Raw genomic sequence first — 17,514 nt, forward strand, 5'->3', positions numbered from 1 at the left:
ATCTGGCTATCCTCTAATAGTAAGCTCAACATTCAAAAGACAGCCAAGATGTCGGCCCGTCATACAACAGAGCCATACATCACGCCGCAAAAAGGAGTTACCAAAGCAAAGACTACAATTCTCAGTCGAACAAGAGCAGATTTGCAAAGCGAGAGGAAGTTGCCAGAAGGAGTTGGCAGGCATTCGAGGAAGGTCAACTCAGCTCTGCCTGGTAAACATACCCGCCTACTATACAACCAGTTATCATAGAAAGAAGCCAGCGTGCTGGTGCAGCTTAGAACCGGAATGGCGCGACTGAACGGCTATTTATATCAGATCAGGGCAGCACCGACGGATGAGTGCCCATGTAGGCGGGCAAAGGAAACGGTAGAGCATTTCCTCTTTCGATGCGTGAAATGGACGACACAACGCAAAGAGATGTTTCAGTGTACGAATGAGAAACGCGGCAACCTCCCTTTTCATCTAGGAGGTAAGGCAGCATTAGACGGTCAGGAATGGACGCCAAACATGGACGCAGTACGAGCCACAATCAGATTCGCGATCGCTACAGGTCGCCTAGAACAGAGATGACAGGAACACCACTCACCTAGCAACATTTTATCAACACTAACCGATAACCCACGACGCCCTCAAATAGTCAACAGCAGGCACCGCTTCAGCCGCCGAAGATAGGAAACTGAACACTTGGAGGGATTGGGCTTCAAGTTGACCTGCTACTACTAACACTCACGAGGACTAAGAAGGAAAGCAATGACTAGACTGGAAGGAACAAGGTGAGAATTGTATGGGCTTGGCGAGAGCAAGGCAATAACTAGCGAAGTGTATGTATCTTTAGCTTCAGAGCCCTTTGGGCGTTGTCCTACCGGGCGTAATAGACTTGTATTGTATTGCATCTAGGAATCTCGGCCTCCAGGCATCGATGACCCGTCTTACGACTCTCTTCTGGCTGCTTCGCTCCTGGGGGGGTTAGCCTTGATTTTCAATTTTTTGAATGTCCGGCCTTGGCCATAATTCATGTTCGCTTTTGATCATCAATACCCATCTTGATACTGTTAGTGAATAACAAGAGCGGTAGACTGTGCGTGCGCCACGGTTAGTCCACTTTTGGGCATTTTCCACAAACATACAATGAAGGATTACTGACGGTGGACCCGCACCTTACTGTAGTTCGCAGACATACATTGACTTTCATATATTTTAAAGCGATAAGAGAAGTTGGCTAAGTGCAAGGTTAAACAACACAGGGAACATAAGACTCAGTGGTAAGGGTTTTCACTGGAGTAGTATCAACTATCTAAGCTACTTTGCCTGGGTGTTTTCTTCTAGTCATATATATAACTTATAAGGATAAAAACAGAGATAAAAAGAGAGACTTTCTTTAGGTATCCTTATCCCTTTGAGTGCCACAGCCCTTAGGCGGGGTCACGACAGGGGTATAGAGCCAATGAAGATAAATGAAACTAACGGTACTTTTCCACACATACTAATTTGTATGATGGTAAAAGTCCCAGCAGTTTTGATTGTTACAAAGGGCTACCTTACAGACTTGGCAAATCTCTTACGAACTTCTGGTACCCTGCACGTACTAACCTTATGACTAAGTTGAGTGGGGCGAGTGACCTTCCTAAGGGCTGTGGCACTCAAAGGGATAGGTATCTTTATAGCCTAAAACTACTATCCCTTTGACTGGCATAGCCCTTCGCATAGGTCACTCAAGTGGGGTAGAGCCAATCCAAATGCGGGAAATTCAAGGTACCTTCTCTTCCACCTATTTTAGGTGGTGATAGAAGTCCCAACACTTTTGACTCGGTCCGGCTCAGTAGGGTCGACGTATGAGGGAGGATTACGTACAACTGAACGAGGAGACGTGGATCACTGAAATGGCTGAAGGAAGCGCTCATGGAGCAAAATAGCAAGCAGCAGGAGACGACCCAAAAAAAAAGTCTCTCCCAAGCCTTCCGCTATGACCTACATCGCGTTGACTGTAACCTTGTTAGTAGTTTAGCTGGTGAGATGTGGCAAATCAGGGCAGTGCGACGACCTGGTCCTGATTGGAGGACGTTGCAAGCCTCTCTTGGGTTTGCGTCATGTTGGCATCACCGATGTGTGTGCTCGGATCGTCGACTACTTCACCCTGACATTCACTTCCCGATCCCGGGGGTAGATTGCAGATGGTTCACATGCTACAGTCGGCTTCAGCCCGAAAGTTCAAAAGATCGTGTTTCGCCGGGTAATATGTCTTTCCACTAATATCAATTCAAAGATAACGTCCAGTTCCATCACCTGTCGGTGAATGAGCCTTGTTTTGAGACAGTGTGGTGCAAAAAGTATTCGCATCCCCCTTTGCTCAGGGGTATCTCGTCTAGCCGGATCGAGCTATGGTCAAAGGTGCCGCTTTAAGCTTGTATTTTCAACGTAATAACATCACCTAGAACAGCTTTAGTACTTTGTGTACCAGCCTTCTGCAGCAATTAGAGCGTTAACGCGGTTCGGCATTGTAAGATCCTTTCTTCGAGGTTATCCCAAGCTTTCCACCGCGGCTGAGACTAAGGCATGTTGTGTAGTGACTGTATCCTTCGCGTACGTCAGTTCCGGGTGTAACCGATAGATCTCGGCCTTCATCAATGCCCACAGATTGTCTATAGGGTTCAAATCAGGCGAATACGGCGGCCAAGCCATCAAATCGACCCCTAGGACTTCTAGCAGGGACCTGACGAATTGGGCCGTATGCACAGAGGCATTGTCATGCATGAAGATATCGCCTGACTGAAGGAACCACGGCAGGATAAAGCTGTATACCTAATAGATGCCTACGGCGTTGACGTCGCCGACGAGAGGCACTAATGGCGTACGGGATCTGTGACGATACCCTGATATCGTATGGCCCAATCGAGCCTTTTGCGAGCCTGTAGCGACGTCAGGGCCACGCGTTTTCTCTGTATCCATTTCCTCTTATTCATCTCGCATAGAAGGTATCGTAAAGACCGCACTTTAACAGCATTATCAACGGAGTCAAGCAAATCCCTCATCGTTACATGTGGATCGGTTGTAACGGCATCGTATATCTGATCGCGTTGCTCTTCCGTGAGTTTTCGAGGCGCGCCGGGGCGGGGCAAAGTGCAATTATCAGGGCCGCGTTTTTCTTCGTGTTTAACGGTCGACCGGACCGTTATTTTTGGGATTTCTGAAAACCTGTGATAAAGCTCTCTCCAGCTATAGCCGGCACGCCGTAATTCGCAAATGCGAGACTGTAAAGATGGCGATAATTCCTTGCCTCGAGGCATCGTTATGGTGTTGTTGTAAGCAAGAGAGTGACCTGCAAAAGCAGCGTAGAAAAACGCAGTCCAAATCGGGCTAGGTTGGGTGGCCCCACAGCTAGGGGGTGCGAATGCTTTTTGCACCCCACTGTACCCTCAGAAAAGAGGCCCAGGGGATTTCAAGTAGGCTGACCTTGACGCTGAGTCTGTCTGTGAAACAGATGGTGGTACCTCTGGATCACGGTGGCTAATTAGGTCACTGTGGCTTAGTTTGATCTCTAACCACCCTCCTCAACTGGTGTCCCGCCCCTTCAAATCATGAAGTTAGTGACGCCGCATAATGATTTCCGTTTCTGTGAGCTCTGTCATAACATTATATGCCTAGTGATCGCAAGTGTCCAAGATGTGGAAATTTTGAACAGACATGCCCTTTCGTCTCAGAATGACAGCTCCCCAGGTATAGCCTTTCATGGAAAACACAGACGGAGAAGAAGGTCCGCTGCATCTGTACAGCGCTGTAGTATCAACATCAAGATCATCGATGGCATGACTAGCCATGTAACTACTGAGAAACTGCTAGTGGAGGCGATGGGATGATTGACTTAGGCTGCTATTAAGAAGGGATTGAGCTCCATTCCGACAGGTTTGGGCCCAATGTCTATCCCTGCTTAATTGTGGCCGCCATTTCCACGTAGCCTTACCTGTTAAAGATTTAGCGTAAAACTAGTACGTATTAACTTTTACTCCCCCATTCGTGAAACAACCCAATCACCCAAAGCTCAATCGCACATGTGAGTAAATTGCCCCAACTGGGTTCCATATTAGTATTTGTTACATAATCGATCCCGAAGCAGCTCATGGCAAGGCAGGGCCGGATAGGAAGCACGTAAACCTGCAGGTTCAGTGACTGTGAGCCTTTGTTCTCGAAATAAGAAGTTCCCCGAAAACACCCGACTGGGGTGGAGGGTGGGGGCAGAACATAGAAAAGACATGCCACTCAACTTGTACGATACTGTACAGTATTGAGCACTTGGATCTTCGTCTTCTACTAAACCTTGTAAATTGAGAGTATCCCCACGTAGTCTTAGTCCTGCCTCATTGGAGACTGTGCAAATTACCGAGCGACAGTAAGCGTGGAGGCTGGTGAACTGAGGAAGGTAGCGGCACAGATCACTCGCACGGTCGAGTTGGGCTCCACTTTCCCAGACCCCCACCCTGGCTTTTACATTTTTGGGGGGGGGGGGGGGGGGGGCAAAAAGTATTGGCAGGTGTGTAAGTCGCGTTGAGAGCCTCCAGCTGCTCTAGTTAGTAGCTTACCTAACCTCAGGTATTAACTACTAGAATGACAGGATAAGTTTCGTTAGCAATTAGGTACAGAGAACCTTATGAGATACCCCAGACTAGCTTCCGAGCATGAGACCTACCTGCACAACTGCAAATACTTTTTGCCCCCACTGTAGGTAGTTGAGCGAAAAATCGCTTACGGGCGGATTCAAGGGCCTATTCCTGATGAAACATCTGCTTGTGGGGTAGAGTCATGTACTGTAGGATCATCGTCAAGCACCGGTGCTGGACATGGAGTAAGAGAGCCGTCGGGTTGGCTCCCACGTCATGTATCCGCAAGTTATCCAGCCCAGGCCCATCATGTCCCATGCAAATAAGGCCACAGATATTCACCGCACCACAGGCGTGGGTGACGGCACCACTCCCAAAAGGCGCCGGGGGCTGCACGCCTCCGTTGGACGTTCTTTGATCCGTCTTGTCGCAAATCTAAGAAGCCAAGGCCATATCTGGCAGAAATTGTCGACGCTCACGCCGCTCCACGCGGAGGCGCTTCGGTCATTAACGTCGCGGTTAGCGACCATCGCCAGTCAAGGTCAAGCCAGTGCTTGTCGTCAAAAACTCTTCTACGTATATCACTTGGCCATCCTGCTATCCTTTGAATTGGCTTCTTCTATTTCCCCCCTTTCTTCGCGCTGTGTCTTGAATTCTGGTTCGCTTTATGAATCGGCCGACGACCGTGGCATTGTTCTCTTAGCCTTGAACCATCACGCTCAACCTTCCCTGCAGTCTGAGCCGTGTTAGGATGGGTACATCCCCTCCTTTCCTTTCCTTTCCTTTCCTTTCCTTTCCTTTCCTTTCCTTTCCTTTCCTAGACCAGCTTGTTCCTGATCTTGAACTATCCGTATTAGGGTACCGCCGCGTCTTTTACGGTGGCCTGTCTTAACAACACTGGCCCCAAAAGAGTCGCGCTGCTGGCGTAATAATTGTGTCCGATCCAAGGGGGATAGATAATTACTGAAACCCCCCCCCCCCACAAACCGTTCCGTGCTGGTTTGGTCGACCTCGGGCTTTCTTCCTTGGCAGTGATTCTTCAGCTTCAGTTATGCTCTTTTGCTGCCTCTCGAGCCACATCGAGCATTTCTCTCAATGGGTGTCTTACCTAGCATAGATTCTCGTCCTCGTTTGGTTTTCCCAAATACCCCTCCAGAGTTGGTGAGCCCAGGCGCATCATCCTACTCTACTAACTCATCATCTGCAGATCGACCTTGGATCTCACCTACGCCTACTTCACCATCAATGAACAACTATGATAAGTCTCTAACAACAGACATGCCTGCTGACCAGAAGATGAATGGCGAGCAGACTAGGCCAGAGTCGGCCACCCAAGCTGCTACTCGACAACAGCTTCCTTCATTAAGTAGTATCTTTGGACCTCCGGTGGCTGGTCGACCAACACACTCGCCTCTTTCAGAACACAACAACTCTTACTCTGCTACATCTCCTCTGGGTCGCACTCGTGCACCACCTGGCGATCGGCATCATTCAACATCTTACTTCCCGCCCACCCTGTCGCCTTCCATATCGCAACCTCGAAGCACCTACGACAACAAGTTCGAAGCTGAACGACAGCCATTTCATGCTCTCCCACGGTCTTGGTCTGGCTCAGCGTCGCCTAGGTTCCACGATGGCGAGCATGCCCGCCAAAAGTCCGTCGCTGAAGGACAGTCGGGTAGATGGTCAGTACACCAGGAGAAACGACCTGAGTACTCTCTAGGATCTCGAGATAGTTCCATACGGCCACCCCAGGATCAGTTTCGACTGCACTTTCCCAGCCCCAAGGAACGCGTGGTTCCCACTTATAACGACCAAAGGTCTCCCCAAAGCGCCCGGATTCCACTACCAACACCCAGCACAACGGCGACTGAGGGCGTTCCCTCAAAGGACGGACTAGGCCCCAAGATCTGGACTGGAACACACTTATTGCCCCAATTCGTAAGGGCCGCGGAAGTACCTGGAGAGGGAATGTGCTATTTCTACGACGATGGCAGTCACTGCAAGACAGTGATTGATGGGGAAGCAGTGAACGCTCACTGGGGTGTCACCAAGGCTGGCAAGCCCAGAAAACGACTTGCGATTGCTTGCGTAACATGTCGCGAGAAGAAGATCAAATGTGACCCCGAATATCCCCGCTGTGTTCAGTGTGAGAAGTTTGGCAGAATATGCAAATTCAAGAATGCGTAAGTGCTGCTTATACTAGCTGATTAGTTTTGTTTGCTTACCATTTCTCTAGACCTCGAGGAGGGGCATAACACGTCTCGCTAAACACCACCGGCTGAGCTTGATGATATCCGGACCCTCGGTCAGGCTTTCTATCCATACGGGGATGTCGTATTCCATAAGTATGGCAATACGGCGGAAAAAATTTGATCCTTGTAGTAATCCCGTTCAGGGGCGATTTTCCAACTCTCCACTCTTTCTTTAATTCCAACATCACTGTGTAGGGACGCTGCGTATGTCCTCGCTGATGACGTCCACTTCCACTAACCCTGCGGGGTTATAGTGTCCGCAAGCGAATTGTGCTCTTCCTCAATCTTCAGCACGAACCCTCGATTCTCAAGCGGCGATGTCCAAGAGCGCATGGCTCGAAAGCGCAAAACGACCGCAAATACTTGGGCACACGCCCGTGAACCCCCCAATTCGGAGCCATCTCGTTGCGGTCGCAAAAATGAGAAGATTTACTACTGTATGCATTGTGTAAGTCTGACTTACTCCACGACCGTTTCAACGACATTTCGAAATCATCTGCTCAAGATACACGGCATTGAGCTGGAAGCCCATGAACATCCGATTAAAGAACGGCGTGACCGTCTTATTCAGGATGCTTTCGCCAAGGCCGGCGAGGTGCATGCTGCAAAGCAACTGGCAAAACGAGAAGAAACTCTGAGACATGCCATCAATCACAAAGCAGCGTTGGAGACACTTATTCAGCTCGTGACTGTCCGTAATCTCTCTTACAACTGCAGTTCTTGGGCAGAGCTCCTGCGCTCATTTCTGCAGTCAATGCTGCGGCAGATGACCTCATCAGCCTTTCTCCACGGCTCCATACAGAAGCTTGTCCTCCAATTCCTTCTGTGTGCACAAAGACATGTTGCGAAGAAAATTGCAATCTACACCATGGAAACTTCATCTCTGCTGACGTGTGGTCTGCTCCAAATCACAAAGCCTTCCTTGGGATATGCGTCAAATTTGTAGATCCGGATGCAAAGGAAAGCGCTGCAGGCACTATTAGCTTTGTCGGAGTTGCCAGGTCTTGACGGGCCGGGTAGTCACGGTGGTGCCGAACAATGGAAGCTCCTTCAGCACGTGCTCGAGGATTATAATATCTGGAATAAAGTGGGATTCCACACTGGTGATAATCACGGATCAAACGACAAATTATGCCGCTTACTCGGCAATTATCTCCAGGAGAAGGGCGTTGACTGGGAAGCCAAGACCCGTAGAATCCGGTGCCACGGCCATATAGTGAACCTGGCAGTTCAGGCTTTCCTTTTTATAGACTCAAAAGAGGCTGCTCGAGCGGCTTTGGAGCATATCGAAGACGCCGATGAATCGGCTTTTGGCACTGATTTTTCTGAAAGGATCAAACCACAAAGGGCGCAAAGATGGCGGCGGCTTGGGCCTCTTGGAAAGGTGCACAACATATCGATTCACATGCGCGAAAACGACTATCGATGGAATGAATTCAAGAAGCGCGCAGGAAGATCGCTGGGGCTCGACAACGATACACGGTGGAACTCATGGTTTCTCCTGCTGGCAGTGTGAGAAATAGGCGGTTCGGTCCAGTCCAGACACCCTGGCTGGACCGCCTGCCTTAACTGGACTGGTACCAAGGTCGGACCAAAACTTGGTATGGCGATGAAGTTTCGGTGTTGTAGTGCTTAGTTATGCTTCAGCATCTGCCTGCACAACCATACGGCCAAATTTTTACTCTGCAATGTCTGCTTTATAGATTTCGAAGGTATGTAGGCTGGCCAAACAATCATATTTTCCACCAAGCTCAACCAATCAGCTTGCACTATTTACTCACCTAACAATATGGGCCTTAAATGAGCGGTCCAGTCCAGGAGCCCATTATGGACCGCCTATTTCCCACACTGCCTGCTGGACACCACGCTCAATCTTCAGAGCTATGTTCAGTGGTACCAGAAGAAGCATTACCAGGATTTGCGAGATGATTACCTGACGCCTGATGAGTGGAGTGCTCTAGGGGAAACGCGCGCATTCCTTCAACCGTTCTGGAAGATCATTCAGCTTACAGAGGGTCGTTACGCCACTCTAGACCGTTCACTTTTTACCATGGATGTTCTTCATAAACATTATACACAAGCATTCCAGAAAGACTCAATTGAAAAGTTCAAAGAGCTCCTGGTTCGTTGGATCGTGTATTGCCACATCGCTTTCTTTCAATTTGAAAACCAGTATTTCCGAGAGCTATTATTCTTTTAAACCCGGCGCTTCTCAGTCATCTCCCAAAAGCAGCGAAAACTATCCGAAGTTGGGTTATGGATGCCTTTAGGTCGAAAAAGCAACGGCTCAGGGAGGACCTCCGGCAAGCGAGGAGTAGAATCTCCATTTCCTTTGATCTCTGGACTTCGCCAAACCCTTACGCTGTTCTTGGGGTTACCGCCATGTGCATCGACACTGCCGGCAAGCCGCAAGCGACAAACTACCGTTTTGGGTATACGACGTGTACGGCGAACACACTGGCGAGAATATTGGGTCAGCGGTTCCTGAATTGTTAAGGGAATATTATGTTGGCAGAGATCAGGTCGGATACTTCATGCTGGATAACGCCTCGTCGAATGATACCGCTGTTGAGTTCATACTCAAGGAGCTCTGCCCATGGATGACGCCCAAGCAACGCCGCCATCGCCGGCTTCGTTGCTTGGGCCATATTATCAATCTCTGCTGCCAGGCATTCCTTATGGGCCGGGGCTGTGAAAGGTATCTAGCAAAGCTGAAATGGTCCAGTGCATAAATTACATTTAAATGCTCTTTTCATTGGGCGCTTCAGGTGTGGATTAATCCGAGCCCGGATGAAGTGACTGTACTGCGGGTTGCCCCAGGATATATTATGACGGATTGTTTAGCATGGTCGTGGAGGTTGCAACAAGAATCAGCAGTACTTGAGTTTCCACACAATTTGGGTAGGAAAGAGAGTATATTAGATAGTGATGAGATAGTCAGGCTAGGCTGATTCAGGCAACTCAATGAGTGTCCCTGGCAGACCAATCAGCTCGCGCCGTCATGTCGTCACCCCACCAACTAGCAGCCCCGCCTTATTTATCGTCGTCATCCCCATTGTTATTATTGTATCATCGATCAAGTCAATATGCATCCGCAATCTTAAGAAATGACCAGCGTCAGCATACAAGACAGTCGCGACGACGAGTACGACTTTATTTACTCCTGGCTAAGCACAGTTGAAACTACATCCCGATCCAGCTCCCGATTCAACGCATCAGCGAAAGCGCCGCAAGATAAACAACACCAAGTCCGACCTTGACAGTCAATATCATCGAATTCCAACACCATCTGAGTCATCTCACGCCGGTCGCTTCGCAAGCGACACGAAACCCCGAAAACCCAGCAATACCCGACATTCAATGCCAAAGAAACGCAGAAGACCATCCACCGAAGACCAAGAACCCGTCCACTCCGACGGAGAAGTTGACGCTATCGAGGATACACCCAAGGCTTCGTCAAGAGGGCTGAAGAAGAAAGTCCCGAGTTTAGCACACGAGTCATCAACATCATATGGGTCTTCCTCCGCACTCTCTGGCACGTCATCACCCACAAAACAACTTCGATTCGCCGCAACACAAGAGACTGGCTTCGATGAGTACAAATTCGACGACTACATCGATCAATTGCCACCTTCGCTGCAGACATTGCACCAACAGCTCGTAAACATCGGGTACGGATTTGCGCTTATACCTGATACGCTGAAGCCCGAGTTACAAAGCTTGCGTGGCTTTCCAGATTTCGCGTTTTATGATCCTGATAAGCAGACGAGTCAATGGCGGATTCCTTCGCCGGCATTTGTCCGGAATCTCTTGAAGAGGGCGACCAAGTGTCAGTTTGGACATCACAGCGAAGCATCTTGGAACATGGAAGTACATCGTTGTGTTCTTGATTTTGCATTCCGAGAGGCCAATGATGTTTCGGTCAGCGATTACAGATACTGCACTACTGCGCACATCATACAGGAGTACAGGCCATTTGGCACATCATCAAGATGCATCGATTTTTGCATCTGTATCGAACCCCCAAAACCGAGTCTTGAGCAGCAGAAGATAGAGGAGATGATCAGGACGCGACCGGGATTATCCATCAACCACACCGATTGGGGAGATTTATGCAAGAACCCCATCGCTCTCTCGATCGAGACTAAGCGTCAGGTCAGTTGGGAGAAGGCATTGCTTCAGATCTGCACCTGGCACTCTGCCCAGTGGCGCGCACTCCGAGACCACGTCAAAGATATCGAGTTTCTCGCTGGTATTATTGTCCAGGACCACGATTGGTTCTTTGTTGCATCTACACTCGAAGAAGGAAAGTCGACAACGTATCATCGGCTCCCCCTTGGTAGTACATATAATGCTTTTGACTCGTACAAATTACTCATCTCGTTGCAATGTCTAAGGGCGTGGATCAACGAGCAATACTGGCCTGCTTTTCGGAGTGATGTTCTTAAGTTACCTGTTGAGGAGTAAGCGCAATAGACATCTCTAAATATTTTATAGCTTTTATGATTAACGAAACGATATTATATAATCTCAATTGACGTTATCTGCTACGTAACCATCTCATAAGCAGGAAACAGTATTATTGTCCCATCATTCGCGACCAGGCTACCCTGGATCTGTGGATTCTTGACAGGAGTAAAGCAGCATCCAACTCTCTCCTGTAAAAATTCTTTCTTGGCACGCACTGTTAGTGCGGTGCTAAGAGCGGGATTTTCTGCAGGCCACGCGACCACACAAAAACTGCGGGGACGCTATCGGCTCCCTAACAGCAGTTTTCAGAGAAGGAATTTTGGAGAGTTCGCCTTCTCTGACAACACCTTTGTCGGATCTAATGGCGGCACCTCAGAACCAGAACGCCTTAGATATCGGAGGGCGATGCCCCGGGCATTCGTAGCGACATCCTTCCGATCAACGACGCCGATTGCGATGGGTTTTTCTCCTTTAAAGGCAAGCCGCACCGTCGGCCTCTGATCCCTTCCCGAGGTTTTTCCCTGCCGCCGCGACAGTCGACTACGAGCTACAACTTGGTTACTGGAGATTGTGGACTGCGTCAGCGGATGTAGTGATGCGCGAGAGAATTCTGGCCGGTGGAAAAAGTTCGACAATAGATTGCCCTCGAACCCGCTGACGGGGGACGGGCTTGAGAAATACAGCACCTTTTGTGCCATTGGTATGCTGGATGGTGAAGGAAGCGGGGTATCCTGTACCTAGCTAGCTCAGCACGTCTTTTGCTCCAGTAGGAGATTTGGCTTCGTTACAGCCACCCAGACGAAAAATACACATACATACATACATACATAGTAAAGCAGCATCAACTCTCTCCTGTAAAAAAAAAATTTCCTTGGCACCCGCTGTTAGCGCTCTGCTAGGGCAAAGAATTTTTACAGGCCAAAATGGCAACAAAAGCAACTGTGGGATCAACGGGGCCTTAACAGCTGCTAGAAGAAAGGGATTCAGAGAGTTGACCTTTCTTCGTGACGAGTGTCTTCAACGACACTGAGCTTCGCAAGCTCTTGACATCGCCCCCGGGCGCCATTTCATACGTGGTATTTGCGACTTCTTCTCACCTCGACATTTCGGCTTCGCGAGCCTGCGACATTCCGGCCTCTGTGCCCCTCGACTTCCCGCTGACGGGATGCCCTCTTGAGAGTAATGCGCCTTTGTGCCGATGATATGCTGGGATGAACTAGATGGGAGACGCTGCCGGAGGGAAGCTCTGCGAGGATTAGCTGTATTGATGTCCGGTGGGACGTGCTTCACCGACAACTACTGTAGGGTCAGCTACGGGTAGAGATGCGCCTTTTGGGGGGATGCGTAGAGGAAAAGCTCGAGCATGTATACGGCTCCGACGCAAGAGGCCTTGCAGATGACCTGAGTGATGATCAGTACGGCAGCGACTGTAGACAGTTTAGCTCAACACGTCTTGTGCTCCAGTAGGAGACTTTTCGGGGCCGATGGCCCCCCGGACGAAAAATATACATAACATAACATACATAAGAGTAAAGCAGCATCGCCGCATACACCACAGCGCCGAGCCCCCGGTCGCGCCAACCTTCCTTGACCACCACTCAGGGCTGCCGTCAGATACAGGCGTTTATACATCTGATATATCTGATGTTTCCTGCACAGCGAGCGGCTACCCTAGAACTACCGGATTACCAATTTGTTCCGGCTCCGCACCTTCTTTTGTCATCACACTTTCTTGGCATACAAGTGTTAAGAAAGTGGCTCTGTCTACACCAAAATCCTTAACAATTGCACAACAAACGTCTCAATCTGCGCTTTGCGCAGTCGCAAGCCGCGGCGATGGCTTCGTCTACAGCGAGCCCGCCTGCCGCCCCAGACCCCTTCGATATGGGGATCCACACTCCCGCTAATCTAAACCGAGGAACCCGTGCAGCCCTCTTGCAGAACAGCCCTGCGACTGTGAATGGCACCATTGGTGTTTTGCCCGTTCCCAGGTGGATGGCCCAGACACCATCCTCACCACTTGTCGCCGCCACCGCGTCTGCAGCCACGGAAGGAGCTGCGCGCGCTAACTCATCGTCGATCTTTGAACAGCAACCAATCTCTATTATCGAGTCAGCCAATAATCTCGCGCGATAACACGCGGAAGAATACAACGCCAAGCTGATGGTCTTGCAGACCTTCTGCGCCAAGTTTGAAGAAACGGCCCAGCAATTCGCTATCGGACCGCAACGACGTTTCGCTAGGCAATTTGCTGACAGCTTTCTTGGCATTTGGAAACAAGAGCTCTCCAGCTCTGGACCTACGACCCCCAAGCCTACCTACAGCAGCGTCGCCGCCACCTCGCTTCCCGCTGCCCAGGTCCGCCCAGCCCGCCATCATCAACAACAACAGCACCGGCAATCCGACCCACCTCATCGCCAAGGGCAACAAACAAGCATCGCCCCACCCCGACAGGACCTCCGTGTCTTTATCCGTCTAGAAGCCGGAGCTCCGGCCAGGGCCCACAGTGGCTACGCAATCCGGACCTTGATCCGGGAGAAACTCGGCGCCGTCTCGGACAAGATCCGACAGGTGTTCCTGGTCCGGTCTGGATGGGCCGTTCTGGCTGCTGACTCGTAGAAACGAACAGAGAATGGTTCACCTATGTGGTCTCGGACTTTCCCAAAAGACTGACCGACTTCCACGGCAATGAGGTGGATAGCGACAGCATCGTCAGCGACGAGATAGAAATCCAGACAGGGCTCACGCCTGTCGACATTCGCCCAGCGCGACAATTCTCGGACAACCCCCGGACCAAGGCCCTACTTGTGTCCTTTCTGAAGCCCACCAAAAAGAAATTCTGGTCGCTGTTTTGGCAGCAGCGCGGCCAGACCCGTCGACAAACCAACCGACTGAGACAATGTGAGACGTGCTGGGGCTATCACTTTGCCCGCAATTGTTATAGACAGCCAGTATGCCAACGCTGCGGCAAGACCGGCCACTCTACGGACGACTGCGCGGCACCGGAGCAATCGGCCGAAGAAAGTGCGAGGCGTGCTCCGCCGGCTCACTAAAGAGCAGCGAGGCCATGTCCGGACCATAGGTGCGGAGGCATACCGACAACGACAGCGAGAGCGAGAATCGCAACCGGAATCGCACCAAGAAGCCCGACACGACACGTCTGAACGACAAGGCGAGGATGACACATCACAAGAACAGCCGAACGCTCGTGCTCCGAGCCCAGCTGTATCAGGAGCACCTTCGTGCATCATGGTGGCCACAACGCCCCAGGTCGGTTACGAAGCAGAGGAGGAGCCTGAGCATCCCAGGCCGGGCTCACCGCGAAAGCGCCGAATAGTTCTCATCACTCGTCCTCATGACTAGGAATAGACACTCGCAGACACGAAGGAACGATAAGAAGCCGCTCAGGATCTTTCAGGCCAACGTCGGCAAGATCGCCCCGGCCCACGACTGCGCCCTGGCGCTGGCCGACTCGGAACGATATGACATTGTACTCCTGCAGGAGCCGTGGACGTCTCATACCGAGTCCCGCCTTCTGACCAAAACTCACCCGGCATACGACACATTCACGCCAGTCGACATGTGGAACAACAACGACAGTCGGCCTAGAGTGATGACATACGTCCGACGAGACTCAAGACTTGTTGCTGACCAGATTCGGCCCTTTCAGACCCGAGACATTCTCTGGCTCACGGTCAACAGCATGACGATAGTCAACTTCTACCGTCAGAACGACGAGAGGGATGCCCTGAATACGCTGCTTCGATGGGCTGTCCCCGAACGCTGCCTTGTAGCTGGCGATTTCAATGCCAGACATAGTAGCTGGCAGACAGGCCAAGCTACGAACCGCGGACAAGAGATTGCAGGCTGGGCGTCAGAGAATGACCTCGACCTTCTCAACATTCCAGATATACCGACAAACCCACATGGAAACACGATTGATCTGGCCTTTACCAACATGCCATTGGCCGAAGCTACTGTGGAGGACCATCTCGCCACTAGCTCGGACCATTTCACGCTCAGCTTGACCTTTCCTGACATCAAGGCAGCTCCATCGCAGCCGGGAAAGATCCGAGTGACGACGGAGGACGAGCTTAAACGATTCGTCGAGATCGTAGAGCTGGGAGCCACGGAAATCCCCACAACAGACTCGACCTCCGAAGAGCTGGACGAGCTTGCGTCTTCACTTGTAAGCCTACTAACATCAGCAGCAAAGGCAGCTGGCCGGCCCGCGCGGAAAGGCGGACGTCCAGCCCCCTGGTGGACGGAGGAGTGCGCCGGCGCTGCGGCTGCTTTCCGAGCCATCAGAAGAAGCTACCCTCTCGGCTTCAACCAGGACGTTCAGATCGCCAAGAGAGACCTTCATCGTATAGTCCGTCGGGCCAAAAGACTGTATTGGCGGAACCTCATCGATAGCTTCTCCAGCAGTAGTGCTGTTTTCAAAGCTGTCCGGTGGCTGAAATCCCCTGGCGCTTTTCAGCCTCCGCCCCTGCAGGTCGACGATGTTGTGTACGAAACCCAGATAGACAAGGCCAACGCACTCCGGCAAGCTACGTTAGAACGGCGAACTGCAGAGGACGACATTATAAACCCTTGGACGCCTGTCACTCCTCGTAGACCGATACCGTTCCCTTCAGAGATCTCCATGGAAGAGGCGCAGTACGCAACCCTAAGCACAGGCAACACGTCCCCGGGATCGGACAACATCACAGTCAAACTTCTCGAGGCAGTATGGCACATCATCGGGACACACGTCCGCCGCTTGTTTGAAGGATGTCTCTCCATGGGCCATCATCCGAAATCATTCAAGGAGGCGGAGGTGGTCATGATCGCAAAACCGGGGCGCAGAGACCTCACAGAGCCACGAGCATGGCGACCAATCTCACTGCTCTCTTGCCTCGGCAAGGGACTCGAGCGGCTGATCGCACGCCGTCTGGCCTGGGCAACGGTGCACTTCAGCGTCCTTCACCCACAGCAGACGGGGGCGCTGCCCAAGAGGTCGGCAACGGACCTGGTGACAGCCCTGATACACGACATCGAAGAAGCGTTTGCGAGCAAGAAAGTGGCGACTCTAGTCACAATGGATATCCAGGGTGCTTTCGATACCGTCATGTGCAATAGGCTCGTCCTGCGTCTTCGCGAGCAGGGCTGGCCTAACCATTTGGCTCGCTGGGCTGGCTCCTTCATGAGCGGCCGGTCTGCGCGTGTCAGGTACCAAGACACCGTCACGCCCTCTTCTCCCCTGCAGTGCGGCCTCCCTCAGGGGTCGCCGGTATCGCCGATACTCTTTCTGCTCTACACTGAGCCAATCTATCGACTAGGTAACCCCCAGGGGCGCTTCGGCTATGCAGATGACACGGCCATCCTGTCCATAGGGGACACAGTAGATGAGACCACTGCTATGGCATCTAGCTCCATCGCTGAGATGGTGCGATGGGGCGCGGCGAACGGCGTTTCATTCGACACGAAGAAGACCGAAGTCATGCACTTCTCCCGTAGCAAACTCAGGACTGCCCCAGCAGTACGTCATGGCGACGCAGAGAAGCACCCCGAATCAGCGCTGCGCTGGCTCGGCATCTGGCTGGACAGCAGGCTATCTTTCCGACTTCATGTCGAGAAGTGGGCGGCTAAAGCGAAGACAGTAGCCTATCATTTACGGGGTCTCACTAACACGATACACGGCCCTCTACCGAGCGCCGTTCGAAGTGCTGTCAGAGCATGTGTCGAGCCAGTGCTGCTTCACGGCTCGGAGGCGTGGTTTCCAGGCAGCACTAGGCCGCGATGGAATCAGCCCACAAAGGAACTGCCGTCGAGTAATCAGCATCTCATACAAATAATGAACAAAGCCGTGAATCAGGCCATGAGAGCGATACTACCTGTCTGGAAGACGACTCCCACCGCCATCCTACATAGGGAAAGCGGTATACCACCAATTGACCAATTGCTCGAAGCAAAGCGACTAAGATTCTCCGCACGACTCAAATCGCTGGACGAGGCTCACCCTCTGGTGGGCCGAACGCGCCCGCGTCGACCGCCTGACCAACCTACCTACCACGACCTCATCAAACGAAGATATCAAATACAGACAGAAAGTGTCTTCAGGACACGTCTTCGACGCACAGACGAACTCTTGGCATCTTGTACGCGGCCCAAGCTCGTCCAGCGATGCTCCCATCAAGAACAGATGCCTCCACTCC

At 51.4% G+C, this 17,514-nt stretch overlaps 5 protein-coding genes across 5 annotated transcripts; 3 read left to right on the forward strand and 2 right to left on the reverse strand.

Annotated features, from left to right (window-relative positions):
• Positions 1-5,870: 5,870 nt before the first annotated feature.
• On the forward strand, positions 5,871-6,850 carry FOXG_16654 (uncharacterized protein; the record flags this gene model as incomplete). The annotated part of the gene is made up of 2 exons (XM_018396682.1): positions 5,871-6,778; positions 6,832-6,850. The coding sequence occupies 2 exons, from the start codon at positions 5,871-5,873 to the stop codon at positions 6,848-6,850; spliced, it is 927 nt and encodes a 308-aa protein (XP_018257400.1).
• A 3,104-nt stretch (positions 6,851-9,954) lies between these two features.
• Positions 9,955-11,314, forward strand: FOXG_16655 (uncharacterized protein; the record flags this gene model as incomplete). The annotated part of the gene is made up of 2 exons (XM_018396683.1): positions 9,955-9,963; positions 10,025-11,314. 2 exons carry the CDS (start codon positions 9,955-9,957, stop codon positions 11,312-11,314), a joined length of 1,299 nt encoding a protein of 432 aa, XP_018257401.1.
• A 1,314-nt stretch (positions 11,315-12,628) lies between these two features.
• On the reverse strand, positions 12,629-12,949 carry FOXG_22536 (uncharacterized protein; the record flags this gene model as incomplete). The annotated part of the gene is made up of 2 exons (XM_018402951.1): positions 12,629-12,744; positions 12,841-12,949. 2 exons carry the CDS (start codon positions 12,947-12,949, stop codon positions 12,629-12,631), a joined length of 225 nt encoding a protein of 74 aa, XP_018257402.1.
• A 127-nt stretch (positions 12,950-13,076) lies between these two features.
• Positions 13,077-13,590, forward strand: FOXG_22537 (uncharacterized protein). The gene has a single exon (XM_018402952.1). It carries the CDS (start codon positions 13,154-13,156, stop codon positions 13,451-13,453), a length of 300 nt encoding a protein of 99 aa, XP_018257403.1. The 5' UTR covers positions 13,077-13,153; the 3' UTR covers positions 13,454-13,590.
• A 1,601-nt stretch (positions 13,591-15,191) lies between these two features.
• On the reverse strand, positions 15,192-15,683 carry FOXG_16657 (uncharacterized protein; the record flags this gene model as incomplete). Its single annotated transcript, XM_018396684.1, has 2 exons — positions 15,192-15,498; positions 15,565-15,683. The coding sequence occupies 2 exons, from the start codon at positions 15,681-15,683 to the stop codon at positions 15,192-15,194; spliced, it is 426 nt and encodes a 141-aa protein (XP_018257404.1).
• Between the last annotated feature and the right edge of the window lie 1,831 nt (positions 15,684-17,514).

Source organism: Fusarium oxysporum, chromosome 15 (assembly GCF_000149955.1).
Source record: "Fusarium oxysporum f. sp. lycopersici 4287 chromosome 15, whole genome shotgun sequence".
In the NCBI taxonomy this organism is placed as follows: domain Eukaryota; kingdom Fungi; phylum Ascomycota; class Sordariomycetes; order Hypocreales; family Nectriaceae; genus Fusarium; species Fusarium oxysporum.